Here is a 14,749-nt window from a genome sequence, read left to right as displayed (position 1 = left end):
TTTCAGTTGTATAACTTCCATTTTTAAACAATGTTCTTTCAAAAATTACAATCCGAGCCCATTCCAACTTGGCAGACGAAGGGGCAGACGACATTTATTTGACCCGGATATACATACAACGCCATAACGAAAACAAGACCCGCCTCTTCTTTCACACCCATCCGTCACGGGTTAGGGGGTCGTGGACTTGGACGCGCACCCGAATAACCCTGTTACCCATTCCGTCTTAAAAAAATAAATCTATCCCTGGTTAAAATAAGTCATAATTAAGTATATATAATTTTACTTATCACTGTTCAATGAACTTCGATTAAAATTTTATGATATTACTGTCAATTTGGCGCGACAGTTTTTACGGATTTTGCGATTTTCCAAACTAGGCGGTAGATGGCGCTGTATTATTTTACACACAAATGATTTTATTTTGAAACTAACCATCGAAAAAAGCAAACCCATTTTCATTAATAATTTTGGGTCAATAATGTTTTCCAAAAGCAATAACTGGAAAAACTATCAAAGAATCGTGAAATCTACAACCAATGAAGGCAAGACTTAGTAGCAGACGATGTTTATCACTAACAAAATCTCGCGGGCTTGCACCAGAAAAAAAAGAGTTCATGGGGTTATTGTATTTCTATACTATATAAAATATACTAGGTCATCTTTTGATGGATTAATGGATCGCGTGACCATAACGGCAACGGTGGGTCAGCACGGAACATTACTAGTAATACATTAAAGGGTGAAAGCATTGGTGGGCGGGTAAAAATTGTTTGAAATACGTCACAGGCACCACATGACTGAGGAAAGACACCTTGGTTCAAAGAAGATTTGTTCGTTTTATTTCGAAAACTGTATCACTTCGGGGAATTGGCGCTGCAAACAAGGACTGTGTCCAGTCCAACTTCATGTGGAGTCTTTGTAGTGTCTATTGGTGTCACGTGGTGCCTGTGACATATTCTCAAATAACTTCTACCCATCCACCGATGCGATGCCTTCGTTACAGTCCCTATAAAACCTAGGTAGAATGTAGGAGCAGGGAGGATTTATGCAGCAAGAGTGATTTTTGTGTCCTCTTGTAGAAGGGAAAGTTTCATCTCCTTTTATCTAGTTTCGCCTTGACTCGAGAGAAATGCAACTTCTTTGCATCCCCGTTCTTTTTTCATTCCTCCTTGCTTTCTTTTATTTAAAAAACTTCCTTCGAAAGCCTCCCCTTAACCTGATTGGAAACGCGTTTTAGGGTTATTTTTAGTCCACGATATGTGAATTGTCTTTGACGTTACGTGATAATACATTTAAAATTGACCCCAAATGCAATGACGACTTTTGAGAGATAAATAACTTAGAAAGCTTTTTTCTATTCTTACCTGTGTCGTTTCTGTATCAGTAAAAGAGGCTTAAATTGTGTCTTGATAGTTGCCGCGAGAAATAATGGTTTCTTTTCTATTGAGAAAATGTTTTTAAGTCAAGCAAGCTAGGTCCGGGTAGAAAATAACTCTTTGGTCATTTGACGTTGAGAGGTTTTCCTTTTATGAAGTAAATACCTGTTGTTTTCTTTTTGAAGCATTGTTGTGGGAGTATTACGGTAAAGGTTCAACTTTGGTGGGTGTTTTTGTATGTGGTATAAGGTGTAGGAAGGACAGGTCATTAAAGTCAAAGCGTAGGATAACCTTAAAATTAAACTTCCTTTCAATTCGCTAGCAATTTGGGCCAATCACGGTATGTCTAAGTGTGTATACAATTTTGTCACACACGTGATACAAGAAAAAATGGCGCCATTTTACGGACAATTAAATCATACTGATTCGGGAACGTTTATTTGTTTTTTAAATATGCATATAGTTTTCAGACTATTAGGATTTATACCATTTACACAACATGCTTCAGGTGTTAGTTACACAAGGAGGCCAGACTCCCTAGTGGAGTCAAATGCTTAGGCTGCCATATTGGTGGGTTTAAAGGTGGAGTAAGAAGCCAAGTTTCCTTGTGTAAATGGTATGAATCCTCCTTCTCTGAAAACTATGTATAGAGAGCTTTCAGTTGGAGGAGGAGCTGAGTCTCGTGGCATAATTTACGCTGCCATATTGGTGGGTTTAAAGCAGGAATGAAGCTGAAACCACTCCCAATATGGCTACCAGAACAGTGGTAAGACTTGGGACGGTGTGACGTACTACTATCCCAGTTGAAAGCTCTCTATAACCTGCCCATTGTACTTCTACCACCCTTTACATAAGATTGTTATAATTTACAATATTTTAGGTTTAAAATAACCTCATTTAATTGTACCTTAACACTCTTTGAGTCTTTATACACACGTCACGCCTTTTACACGAGTTAGTTTGTTACGAAGAAAGAATTAAGGCATATGGGTTCCAATTCGCCATCATATTAAATCATCTTTATCCATTTAAGACTCGACTCATATCATCTGCGTGTCGTTAACAACCTCACTATCACGAACGTCAGGGCGTGCTCCCAAAGAAGGGGAAAGAAAAATAATTAGAGTTAGGGACTAGTTACTTTTATTTCCGTTGTAAGTCGTGACGTCACCCCCAAACCCCTCCCCCCGATATCCAAAAATATTCACCGATTTTATCTCTGATTAAAGGCCCAAATTTTCTTTCTGTACTAAATTTCCTTTTGATAAACATTGGGCGACCTAATTAAATGCCAGTAATATTATTCGGTAGTTTTGATGTGCCTTAATTTGCAAAACCCGCTTTGTAACGGTATAAAGATGCCGGTACACCGGATGTAGTTAAGAATACCTTAATTTCATGGTAAAGGTATGCGGTTTTTGGATAATAAAAAAATTCCCTATAATTTTTTAAATATCTTAGCGCATGGTCAATCATCGAAAATATTTCCGCCTTCATATTATTATTATAAAGGCGTCTGGAAAAATAGACAAACAGCTGCACCATCGGCTTGCTGCCTCAAGGACGGCGCCAAAATACGCAAAGATCGAGTTTAATTATAGACTTGTGTCTTTCAACTACCCACTAGAAGTCTAAAAATGAATATTTGCTTTTTGAATTTATTCAATTCTATCTTTAATAATAGTTTATGATTGGTAATTCCAGGGCTTATAGCAATTTAGCAAAATCTCAAAAAAAAAATAGGAGAATAAATAGGAGAATAAGGGACTTAGATTTCATAAATCAATAAAAATATTGTCCAAAAATTTAAAATTAGAAACCCACAAGGGACAACTGTTAAAAAATGATAAGGACCTTGCAGAAAAATAGGGACTAGTCTTTTAGGGACCTGGTTTAATTAATAATATTTCTAAATAAAGAAAATATTCTAATTAATCGTTTTAACTAAAAACCAACTAAACCGGACGACCTTACTAAAATTAAAGTCCTTTCAATTTATTTACATATAAATTCGAAATACCACGAATTTTACTTTTAAACAGCTACCAAAATAATTTCCAAAAATAAAGAAGATAAAAGGCATTTTCCACTTAATCATTTTCGTTGCACCCTTAATTATAAAGAACCTAATCAGGTAAAAATTCTAGTTTTTCTATTATTTAAAAGAGAAGAGTTGGTTAGGGGGGGGGGGACTTCTCGATTCCATATGATTCTGGTGAAAAAGGCGTCTACCCCTTTGCCACAGCTAGCGTCAAGTCAAATTAGTATCTTCCCACTTTGGAAACCTCTTTGACACCATCCCCGGGGAGTTAGTTGCAAGGAGAACGTAATCATATATATACCTTTACTTTCTTTTTTTAAACCCTTTACATTTAATTACTATTTTTGTTTTAAATTCCACATGCAAGCAAGCAAAATTAAAACTTCCTCCTTGCAGTTTGGTTTAATGTCTGCTGGATTGAAATATTACAGCAGCAGGACAGAACGTTTGTTTATTTGCTTTCAGTATTTTTCCCAGATGGTCCCTGATTCATTCATTTATTTATTTATTTATTTATTTATTTAGTTCCATCATAAGTTTATAAGATATGTTTCATAAGTATGACGACACTATGTATACTTCGTATTAGAGATGGACTTACAGCTCGAGATAACTAGTTCTAGCAGAACGACAAGCGAGAATTGAAGTCCTACACTCGGTGGTGGTTAATTTTGCAGGACTTCCATCTTCATGCCTATTTAGTCTGTACTTACTAAGCCTTTGACATGCAGCGTCTCACCAGGCGACGTCGCTTTACTCGAATCTATGACCTACCTCATTCACTTCATGACAAGCTCCAGTTTCTAAGTTACTAGTGACAAACTTATATTGAACATATCTTGCGAACTTATGATTCCATTAAAGATACTTGCAAATTACTGTACAAGCATATTGTTATTGCATACCAAACTTAGATATAGTCCAATGTTGTAGATATTAATATTTTCTACTCAGGTTGACCTAAAGGACACGCCCTGTTAATTTATGATAGACTTAACAGAAACGTCCCTTATACTCAAGTTCAAGTAGCGTTCAATAACCACTTACGAAGTTGGTTTGTTTCCAAACCAATTACTCTAGCTCGCATTTGGACTTTTAACCATGACGCCCTCTACCAGCCTCGTTTTCGATTCTGATCTGTAGTGCCACTAAGACTAATTTCGTTTAATTCCAGAGGATAGAAAAAACACTCCGCGATCGAGGCCAGAGGTTAATGAAAGTCAAAAGGGGTGGAAGGGAAGTCGAGATAAAAAAGGGATAAAGATGTATTCCTAGTAATACCTATGTATTCAACTACTCTAGAGCTCTTTTGAGATGTCAAATTATGAAAACAATTAGAATATTCCGGGCTTTATTCTTGGGATTCGGCTCGATTATTAGATTTGATGGACTGTTCCTGGAATTAAGGGTATCGGCCTCCTCGACCCAGCGTACTTTTTTCGTGACTTAAAAAGGCTCGGCGATACGCTGTTTTGACGCATTTTCATCTGGGCTTCCTTTCAAACTGGTTGTTTGAATTGACGCTTAATCAGTCCAGGTGCATGGTGTTTATTTTTGGCAAGCGTTTATAGCTTAGGGATTTTGCAATACGAATTCGTGTATGTTGCTTCAATATGAGAGAGGTTATAGGTCAGAATGGGATGGCTTAAGTCATGGGCATGGCGTTTACCACGTATTGCATTGCCAAGTCCTTGTTAATTATTTTGTGCACTTTATCATTAATTTTATCGTGCAATTAGCTGAGATTGATTGTTTGGGGCATGAATATGCTAATATTTGTGCACGGATTTTAATTGGTATTGAAGCAAATATGTCACGAATTGCAGTTCACGCTTAGAACCCAACGCAATACGTCACGTTTTGTGCAATTAATTTCGATTTGTATTTAGAACCCAAGGCAATAATTCACATTATTTCGCACAATTGCAATTGCCTTGAATTTAGAACCCCTGTTTATTTTTTATATTTGTACCAGGCGTGTTTTGAACAATAGAAAACAGTGCCCAATTGAATTCAAAATGTCTATTTCCATGTGCAAATTTTACATGAGAAAACTAAGAATAATATTTAATGTAACGTTTTTATAACTTTGAAAGCATGCAGAACAATCTTAGGTAATTGCTAACCAATAAGACCATAATTTTTTCATTATTATTATTTTACCAATGTTTATATTTGGTCTATACAAGCAGTTTTTGCTTTCATTTCAATTTCTACCATTAATTTTACTATAAACTAGAGCTATACGTTAGGATAGGTTACCGGTAAATAAATACTCGATTAATTCCGTGTACTACTCTATAATAACAATGTTGTTTGCTCACGAGATAACTTAGCCTAGTTCTCTTTCAAATTTCCATATTAAATATTAAAGTCCAATAGAGTAGATCGAGTTGCGCGTGCGACTCGCGATTCGACTATTGAATGAAAATGTGACGCGGAATAAAACCTTTCTATGTTTATATGCTTTTCGACGCAAACCCATACAGAAACCCTCGTTAGCAGCTAGGTACGTCGGTGCCTTAAGAGCTAAACAATTGCAAAATATACTCACAATGTCAACGAAGTGTCGCTTGCTTCGGTTTTAGCAGCGGAAATAGTCAAAGAGTTGTTCTTTTGGGCCGATTATCAATCACCTCGATTGAAGAAATTTCTTTATCAAAAACGTTTTGTCTTTTTCAAAAAAGAAGTGTTCCAGCTGGGGTTTTTTATTGAGTATTTTGCAGCAAAATTCTCGCGAACAGTTTTGAGTTAAAAGGACGGGTGGACTCAGGACTGTTTCGGAGTGTCGGCTCTCCGTTACTCGGAAAAATCGGTTTTATTTCCCCGGGGAAGTTTTGCCTCGCTGACTGGGAGGAGCTGGAAAAAGGCAATGGAGGGGACGGAGTCTGTCGTGTCCCTCCCTTCACAGCCATACCCGGTAATCAAGCTAAGACCCCGTGAATATATCCAAAGACAAAAACGCTATCAGGACATAAACCCGCGTCTTAGAAGGGGATAACCATGCAGTTCTGGATGGGTAGTTTGGGTAATACGTCTCGGATAAGTGCCCCCTGATGGGTTAACCTGAACTTGAGCTCTTCATACAAAAGGATACCTCCCTATAGGGAGCTAACAGTTCTGACCCTGAAACGTCACACCCTTCTATCTCTTACTGGAGTTTCATCCCCCCTAACGGTTGGAAACAGTATTCTACGCGCAAAAATGCCAACCAGAGGGGCTGCGTGACGTCAGACTATCTCTTCCCCCTAGCCAGTTGTTAGCTCCCGACGTTTGTGACATTTCAAAAACCGAACCGGCACAGTTGGACCGACGTCCATACGTGCTATTTGGGCTGTTCTAAAGCGGAAGTAGTAAAGTTCATGGTTATGGTTAAAGGGATACTCTAGATTAAAATATTTTCTCTTTAATCAAAAGAACGTATTAAAATAATGAATATATCAATTGGAACCATGTTTCTATCTGCAATATTAAAGTAGATACGAGCAATTAAGTTTCCGTAATGGTAAGACACTACGCGTTAGGCTTCTCCCTCGAACCACTCACTGGAAAGTACCTCTATTGGACGCTTAGTACCACCTGACGGATTCGTTTGTCCAATAGGGGTACTCCCATGCAGTGCTTCGCGTTCTTCTACACATCAGTGTCCTGAGTGCGTTTTAAAGTCATTGGTATATCCTAGTTTTTTTTGGGGTGTTATTGTATATATTGTAGAATATAGTACTCGTGCTCTTTTTTTGCCGGCTATGAAGCCACGAAGCCGGTTACGTAATATTATTCTTTTTTTACATCCCCTTCCACGCTCGAAGTCCTTTTAAAGGCCTTGAGGAGACAATCTAGGTTTAGGGTCGTTTTAAATGCCGGTATCTCTTAATGGAATGTCGAAGTTGGGTATACAGAGTTGTTGCTTTGAAAATGGTTACTATGTTGTTTCGTAGGTAGTAAAGGTGATGAAATGTGTTATCTGTCACTTCAGTCGTGTCTTGCAGGTAGTTTATTGCGTTTTATGGGGTCATTGATTAATTGTCAGTTCAATTAATGTATTGCAGTTATTTTAATGCAATTTCTTCATTCACTTCGGGTACCAAGTTCAAAGGGGTGAATATAATGGGGTGAAACGTGTAAAAAGGTCTCAAAGGGGTGAATGGAATGAGGTGAAACTGTGGAACTGGTCTAATAGTGGAGAACTTGAGAAGTCGCCACTTGTAGACCAGTTTGCAATTTCTTCCTTCACTTTGGGTACCAAGTTCAAAGGGGTGAATATAATGAGGTGAAACGCGTAATATGGTCTCAAAGGGGTGAATGGAATGAGGTGATACCGTGAAACTGGTCTACTTGTGGTCAACTTAATGAGAAGTTGCCACTTGTAGACCAGTTTCACGGTATCACCAAATTCCATTCAACCCTTTAAGGTCCAATTGCCGTTTATTCTCATTTCGTTTCAGTCTTGTTCAACATTCGGTAACTAATTTGACTCAATCAATACCCACTTTGTAGATGTCCATCGTACCATATGGCTAAAAATTATTAAGTTTGGTTATGTCAATTATAATTTCATTTTAATCAACTTTAACTTTAGTTAGATTGACTGGCAGCTGGCTGTAAGGGAGCGACAATATTAGGTAAAATATATCGCCTTTATCGATTAGCGATAACGTTTCATTTGCCAGCTCCTTGGTATATACTTAAACTCTGAATTATTTAAAAGTACAATGGGGTTTGACGGTTTGTCCTTGGCAGGCGGGCAGGCCACAGAATTGAACCTTGCACGAGTTGTTCTACAAATATATTTCTATATGAATTTCTTATTTCAATTGTTGACTTTGCTTTGCTTTGTTTGCATTGGAGTTATAGCTTTTTGGCGTTTTGTTAAACGTTTGTTTAGTGGACAACACACCTCGCGAAAAATTTAGAAAATTTTAAATGAGGCTTATCGACTGTTACATTTTTTTGGCACTAGAAAGTGTTTAAAAAGACAATGCAAAAATTGTAACGATATTCGCTATTTTCCAATTACTTTGCCAGGTTTCTAAAAATAAACAATACGGATTTTATTTATAGTAAACTTTATACGTCTTATATTGCCTGAAGATTAGACAAATTTTGTCTGGACTTGACAGACTTAGACCGAAATATCAGTAACGTCCCAAACTTTTCTCTCTCAGGCCTTTAAGCAAATAAACGTATTTTTAATGAATTATTCATTAGGAAAATAATTTTCTTAAAATAGTTCTTTGTACCTGATTATACGCTTCTCGTTTATTATTTATCGCCTGTAGCATGGCATAATAATTAAGTTCATTACTTGTCGTGTCATTATCAAATATTAGTTCTAGTACGTTTTTTTTTTTTGTTCACGCTATACCTGTGCTACAAAATGAAATTTCGAGTTTGTTTACTGGCGACCCCCTTTCTTCATTGAATAATAATGATTATGGTATACAGCGTGATTAAAATATCATTTAATAAACAGGTTGTACCGCGCGTAGTTTAATGTACTGTATTTTTCGTGGTGTGGTTCCATCTATGATCAAGTTTTGTTGTTTCACACAAATTGATCCGATCATGTTGTTAGTTAAGTATTGAACCAGCTTTAACGTTTGGTATCATGCATGAAATATTTGTGCGTATAGAAGTAGTTTGGTTCAGTTCCTCAATCTTGGATGCAAAGAACGTGAATTTGATTTGAAATTTGTAAACAATTTGATTCCGGAAGCAAATAAACCCAACAACAGCGTGCAGATATCTGATAGCAGTGGGTTCAAGTCTTCAAGATACATTTTTCGGTTTTCTGGCCCTTGAAACACCCGGGCAACACTGGGCTGGTTAGCCAGGGTTTGATATTTGGGGGTTGGGCAAAAAAGCAGACGATATTTCAACAACAGTCCAAGTTGGACAAATTGTATACACGATGATATTCTCATAAATCATTGAATCATGCTTTAAGACGAAAACATCATGATTAAGAGCGAATTATCCGCCCGAGAAACCTTGATTCTTGGTAATAATCATACTCAGATTTTTCTTACTCCTTATTCCTAAAATCGGCCATAGCAATGGTCCAATGGGTGGTGTATCTCTAGGAAAACCAGAGCTTCGTTACTTTTAAAACCCAGGAATAGGAGGCAAAGTGTTTAGTTTTATGAACCATAGCATTTTCCTTCCCTCCTTCTTCGTCTTGCCCATCTATAGTTTCGCTAGCCCCTGTATGGCTATCATTTCGGCGAGGCTCTTTAGTCTGGCTGCATAGCCGACATTCCGGCGCCACTCTTGACAGTTTTATACAACATTGTTGGGAAGGCAAACTTTTCTCTCTTTTTTTAGCTTCGGATAAAAATGTGCCTCGGATTCGTAGGAAACGTATGCGATCGTGAATGCACGCGAATGTTGATATTAAACCGAACTTATTTCCAGCTACCATGATTGTACCTTCTAAGGTTAGACTTTAGAGACAAGCTGGTCTAGTCAGACACACAGTTTTGCTTTCTTTATTTAGGACAAGAGTCACTTTAGCCATTGAGACAGTCCGTCGAATATTAGGGGAAAATACGTAAATACGTAGTTGTATTTCTATTTCAAATCCTTTAGTCCCAATGGGCAATTTTGAAAATTCGTTAAAAACCAACGTAAATATTTTGTTGTTTTGTTTAAATCATTGTTTTCATTTTAATTCGAGTGGTATGAACTTGTTATAACCCTTTAAACACGAAGAAAGTATCTTAGATAACCAAAATTCCCAAAAGATTAAACATTTGTGATATCTTCTGACATTAGAAACAACTATGTTCTGCGGAAAAATATTTCTTCTACTTTTGTCCTCCACTTAACATTAACACGCGCTGCTGTACTATCTAATTAATTTTTTTTAATGAGGTAGCCTCCATAAAATTAAGCAGGGAGCGTCACCAATTGAGAGCTGGTTTATTTTTTCCATGGGCTCGCCATTGCACTGGCATTAAATGGTTTGGAAACGACACTAAACGTCTCTATAATAATACCATATAATTTTCTTTGACGCCATCTAGGCATACATCCTTTAATTAATAATTTTAAATGCAAAAAGGATGTTTCGAGTTCCTAAATTATTCAACAAACAGGCGAACAAAACCTTAAAAGGCGCATATTAACCTTCGGTGTTTCTTTACCTAGTTTCTTATGTATATATTCTTTGAAAGAATTCAATACATTCTTGGTAATATTTGTGTTGCTGTTGTTGTTGTCGGATTGATGACTTTACTGAGAAAACTATTCCTTATGAAAAATGCCTTTTTTAAACATTTTTCTTCAATATCCATTCGAGGACGCTAAGGCGCCCCGGCTTTTTATCTCCATAACCCTATATAGATAGCATAAATATGGTTCTGCAGTAGGGGATTAGAGCATCGCCATAATTAAAGAGATTGATTGCAGCGCCATCTTTGTTGTAAAGTTTTACCTTCAATACGAAACAGTAGGAGCAACTATAGAGAGCGGAAGCTCGAAAAAATTAACCGAAGACGAGCCTACGCGTTTCGGGTCAAGTGACCCTTATTCCACCTAGATGGTTTCCGTTTCCCCAACCAGGATACGCCCACTTCGATCGAGAAAGACCCCCCCCCTCTGTCTACTGGTAGCAGCAGATATCCTTTCGATTTATACTTACGTTGATGATGATACCCTTATTTCTTATCCAAAGAGGGAGTTCGAATTCTTTTCTTTGGAATTTCATTAGGATGAAGAACAAGTTTGGTGGATGACCTTTTTTTTTATTCAATTGTGGGTGAGGATTTCGTCAGGGTAGGTAGGGTTACCGGTGTATATCCTAAAGTCATTAGAGGCCCAAACTTCGCGGCCCCATTGAATTGCAATGGAACACTAGCTCACTCCGTTACGGTTGTAAATGGGTTACTTTCATAGAATACAAGGTTTGGTTACAGGTAGGACAAGTTGTATGACACCATGGGCCCATAGTGATCTGCCTGTGTCATCTTTAGATAGAACCTCTTTGTCTAAATTTGGTATTGGAATGTGTAGAGTGTTTTACTGTTCATTTTGTACTAGCTTTAATATCACTAACAGGGTGGGGAACTTAACTTTGCTTCAACGATAAATAACTTCGTCACTGAGCAGTTTTCCACAAACGAAAAAATGTAACCACAGTCCGAGAAAACTTAAGCCCAATTAGAAAATTGTTCGTAAGCATTAAACGGTCCAATTTTTCTGGCAAATCAATTGTTTCCTAACTTAATTAATCTAAAATTTCGCTCCCAAATTATTCCAAGAAGAACGACATCCAGAACTTCGTTGCCGTTCTGTAGATAGACGTTATAGACATGATTGGAGGTCTCTTCTTCAAGAAAACAGTGACTGAATACGTATTTAAGTTCTTAAGCCTTGACGACAACGAAATGTCTAACACGAATTTAAATACCCCTATGTATAAGAAAGGGAGTTGAATTATTCGAAAAAGATTTGTATTACAAACTAGAGAAATCTTGCCAATTTTTTTTCGTCTCAATCCTCAGAGTAATGAGTTCTTTCTGTCTCTTTATTCTTAGATATTCCCAATCCCAATGTATTATATCTTCGGATCAAATTACAGATAGTTGATTAAGCCTTGCGCCCGTATGCTCTCAGCTTCGGAATATAATGCATGCCCCTTTTAACAATTAATAAGCTTAATTACATGGCCAATGAGGGCCAACTTTATTTCCCTAACCGAATAAAATTAGGTTTATTGGATAAAAAAGATATTCTGAATGTAGAACAAAATTCCCTTAATTATCTGAGTCGATTCCGAAATATGCATAGTAATAATTGTTTTCCAATTACGGTGTATAGTTTTGAATTTCGTCATATAAGTTTGTCGTATTTATTATAAGTAATGATATTTGCTTACATAATAAACTTAAAAAAAATTGTTTAAATTATCTGACGTCCACTGAAGATGTTCGCTCTTATTGACTGGTTCACTGGAGCAGACAAAATTATTAGCCAATAGGAAGCTAGATGCGGTACCACATAGATGTCGCTCGACTTTAAATTCGTACCGGATTTCCTTCCCTTTTTGAGGCTTTTTCCTAAGCACCTCGAAAGTTAACTTCAAATTAATCTGAATTTTTATTACAATTTTAACGACGTTTGTCACTCTTCAAAAATTGTCGTCGGAAATTTTTCTTTGTTTTTCTTTCACTTCATCGCTTTTTTAAAACACTCGATAATTTCCAAAACAATCGCTCTATAATTTTGACTGTCAAGATTGTGACATCCTAAGACAGTTGGAAATTTACAAACAAAATATGTCGATTTCAAGAGATACTCAACTATAGCCTAATTAATTTTTCAATTATCCTACAAAATAACAAGAATTGTCTGCGACTATCTCTTACTAAAAACAAAGTAACTTGCAAACACAATTAATAGCTTAGCAGCGGTACACCTTAATAGCTCATTTGTCAAAACGTTTTAATATATATATTTTTTTAATCCAAAGTGAATGGGGCAAATGGAGCCAAAAGTGTGAGAATTTTCCACTTAATTAATGGATATCTCATGTAACGCATTGACAATTAACTGTAACAATTTGTTCCATGGGTTATGGTTTCTAAACATAGTATCCATAATTCGTGCGACTTTTGCTTAATACATTATTAGAGCCTATCATATCGTTTAGTTAAAAATAGACTTACGTTATATTTGAGTTAATGAATCGCTTATGATCTTTCATTATCGTAAGTTAAATTATAGGTTTAATTGTTGCGGTAATGAAATTATGCTTTTAATTGTTCCGTTTAAATAACATTTATAGGCGGGCATTTTGGGGGTTGAACAACGCAAGGGGAGGCGATATTGTATTTTTTTGTACTCGTTTTCAACTGAAATTGGCACTAAAGAAGCTACCTTAATTTAGCTAATATCGAAAATCGCCTGGCAACTTGGCAAGGAAAATGACCTCTGCGATTTCAGCCCTTTAATTCTTTACCTGTACGAGTATAGGAAGCTGATTGAGGAATGTTTCATTATCAGTTATTTGACATACTTGTTTTTCGTTTGTGCCCGGGTTCTCTGTCTGTCACACACAGACAGACACACTAACTAACGAACGAACCAACAAATAATGAGTACACTACTACGTTTGGGTATTACATAACCACACGCAGTAACTAGAAGGGAACCTTGGAATTTGCTACATTATTTCTAACGTTTAAAACTGGGAGACCATCAATACACGCTATGGATTTTTTTTCAAGTATTTATCCCACTGAATAATTTAATTGCACACGTTTACTGAGATGGGCGGGAGTTTCGTCACCAAGAATTCCCATGATGCCCTTTGGTTTTGCAAGACGAAAATTCTTTGGCTTATAGATCATTAAAAGCACACCTTTGCCATAAATTTACAATTGGCAATGTTTTTAATTGCGTTTTACAAAGCTGATATTACGCAATTCTTTTTAACTATATCTTATATTTATATATATATTTCTGAAAGTTGATGGTTTATTTATTTATTTATTTATTTGTTGGTTCTTTATGCACAGTCACAATTGGTTACTAAATTGAATCTATGGTAATTATTATCAGTAACACTTGGGGGGGGGGGAGACTTTAAAAGCCGTTTGGGTTGAGTTCCTCAAGGTTGGGCCCGCGAACCCCTAGCCATTAAGCCTTATAAGTACGTTCTATTACCGTGTAGCATATTAGCTTTATGATTAAACACTACTTAAGCCTCGTTTCACTGAATTTGAAGGTTGAAAAATTTGTTAATTTCTAAACAATTAAATGTCGGATTGCTTAGATTTTTTACACTATTATGGTTGCAATTATGCAATACTTCATTAACTTAATTGCAAATTATAAAATTTTATCGAATTGCATCTTTACTTAAGCGCGAACGAATGCAACAGTTTAAAAAGAAAATAAACAATACAACAACAAAATCAATCTCTTACCTTTAAACTGTAATTTGCAGGTGACTTGAGCAGCGCGTTGGCAAACCTGTTGCTGATTACAATAAGTGTTCGATCTGCAACACAATTTTCGAAACTTAACTTGGAAATAGTCCCGCAGCGAACACGCGGACTCCATATCTTTAACAATCAGTTTTCAAAATTCGAAGAACGTTTCAAACGCGAACAGAAAAAAACCAAGGGCGTTTCGACCCCCCTGTAGAAAAAAAATGTTGGGGTCCTTCTGAACCTAATTAGTTAGTCCAGGGCGTCTTTCCTCGATCCCTAGCTCTCCGCGTTACGCTTGTTTGTTTATTTATTTATTTCTTTTTTCTATATTATATTTTGGTTATAATAATAACAATGGTGTATGGCTTTGTACGTCCTCTGATAAAATGGAA

General features: G+C 36.6%; 2 protein-coding genes across 2 annotated transcripts in view; one reads left to right on the top strand and one right to left on the bottom strand.

Annotated features, from left to right (window-relative positions):
* Positions 1-14,606, bottom strand: part of LOC149654294 (uncharacterized) — a 56,075-nt gene extending 41,469 nt beyond the window's left edge. Inside the window, exon 1 of the mRNA XM_089845744.1 lies at positions 14,352-14,606. Within this exon, the coding sequence (XP_089701870.1) occupies positions 14,352-14,487 (136 nt within the window). The 5' untranslated portion in view covers positions 14,488-14,606. The remainder of the gene's footprint in view (positions 1-14,351) is intronic.
* LOC149654293 (fucose mutarotase-like) overlaps positions 1-14,749 on the top strand; it is a 31,565-nt gene that overhangs the window by 3,163 nt on the left and 13,653 nt on the right. The gene's annotated exons all lie outside the window — the stretch shown is intronic.

The sequence above is a fragment of the Phalangium opilio genome, unplaced genomic scaffold (genome assembly GCF_054372755.1).
Source record: "Phalangium opilio isolate 3A_F unplaced genomic scaffold, DU_Popi_V2 ptg000079l_1, whole genome shotgun sequence".
NCBI classification, from domain to species: Eukaryota; Metazoa; Arthropoda; class Arachnida; order Opiliones; family Phalangiidae; genus Phalangium; species Phalangium opilio.
Note: the sequence above shows the minus strand (reverse complement) of the source record. Positions and strands in the feature narration are given on the sequence as shown.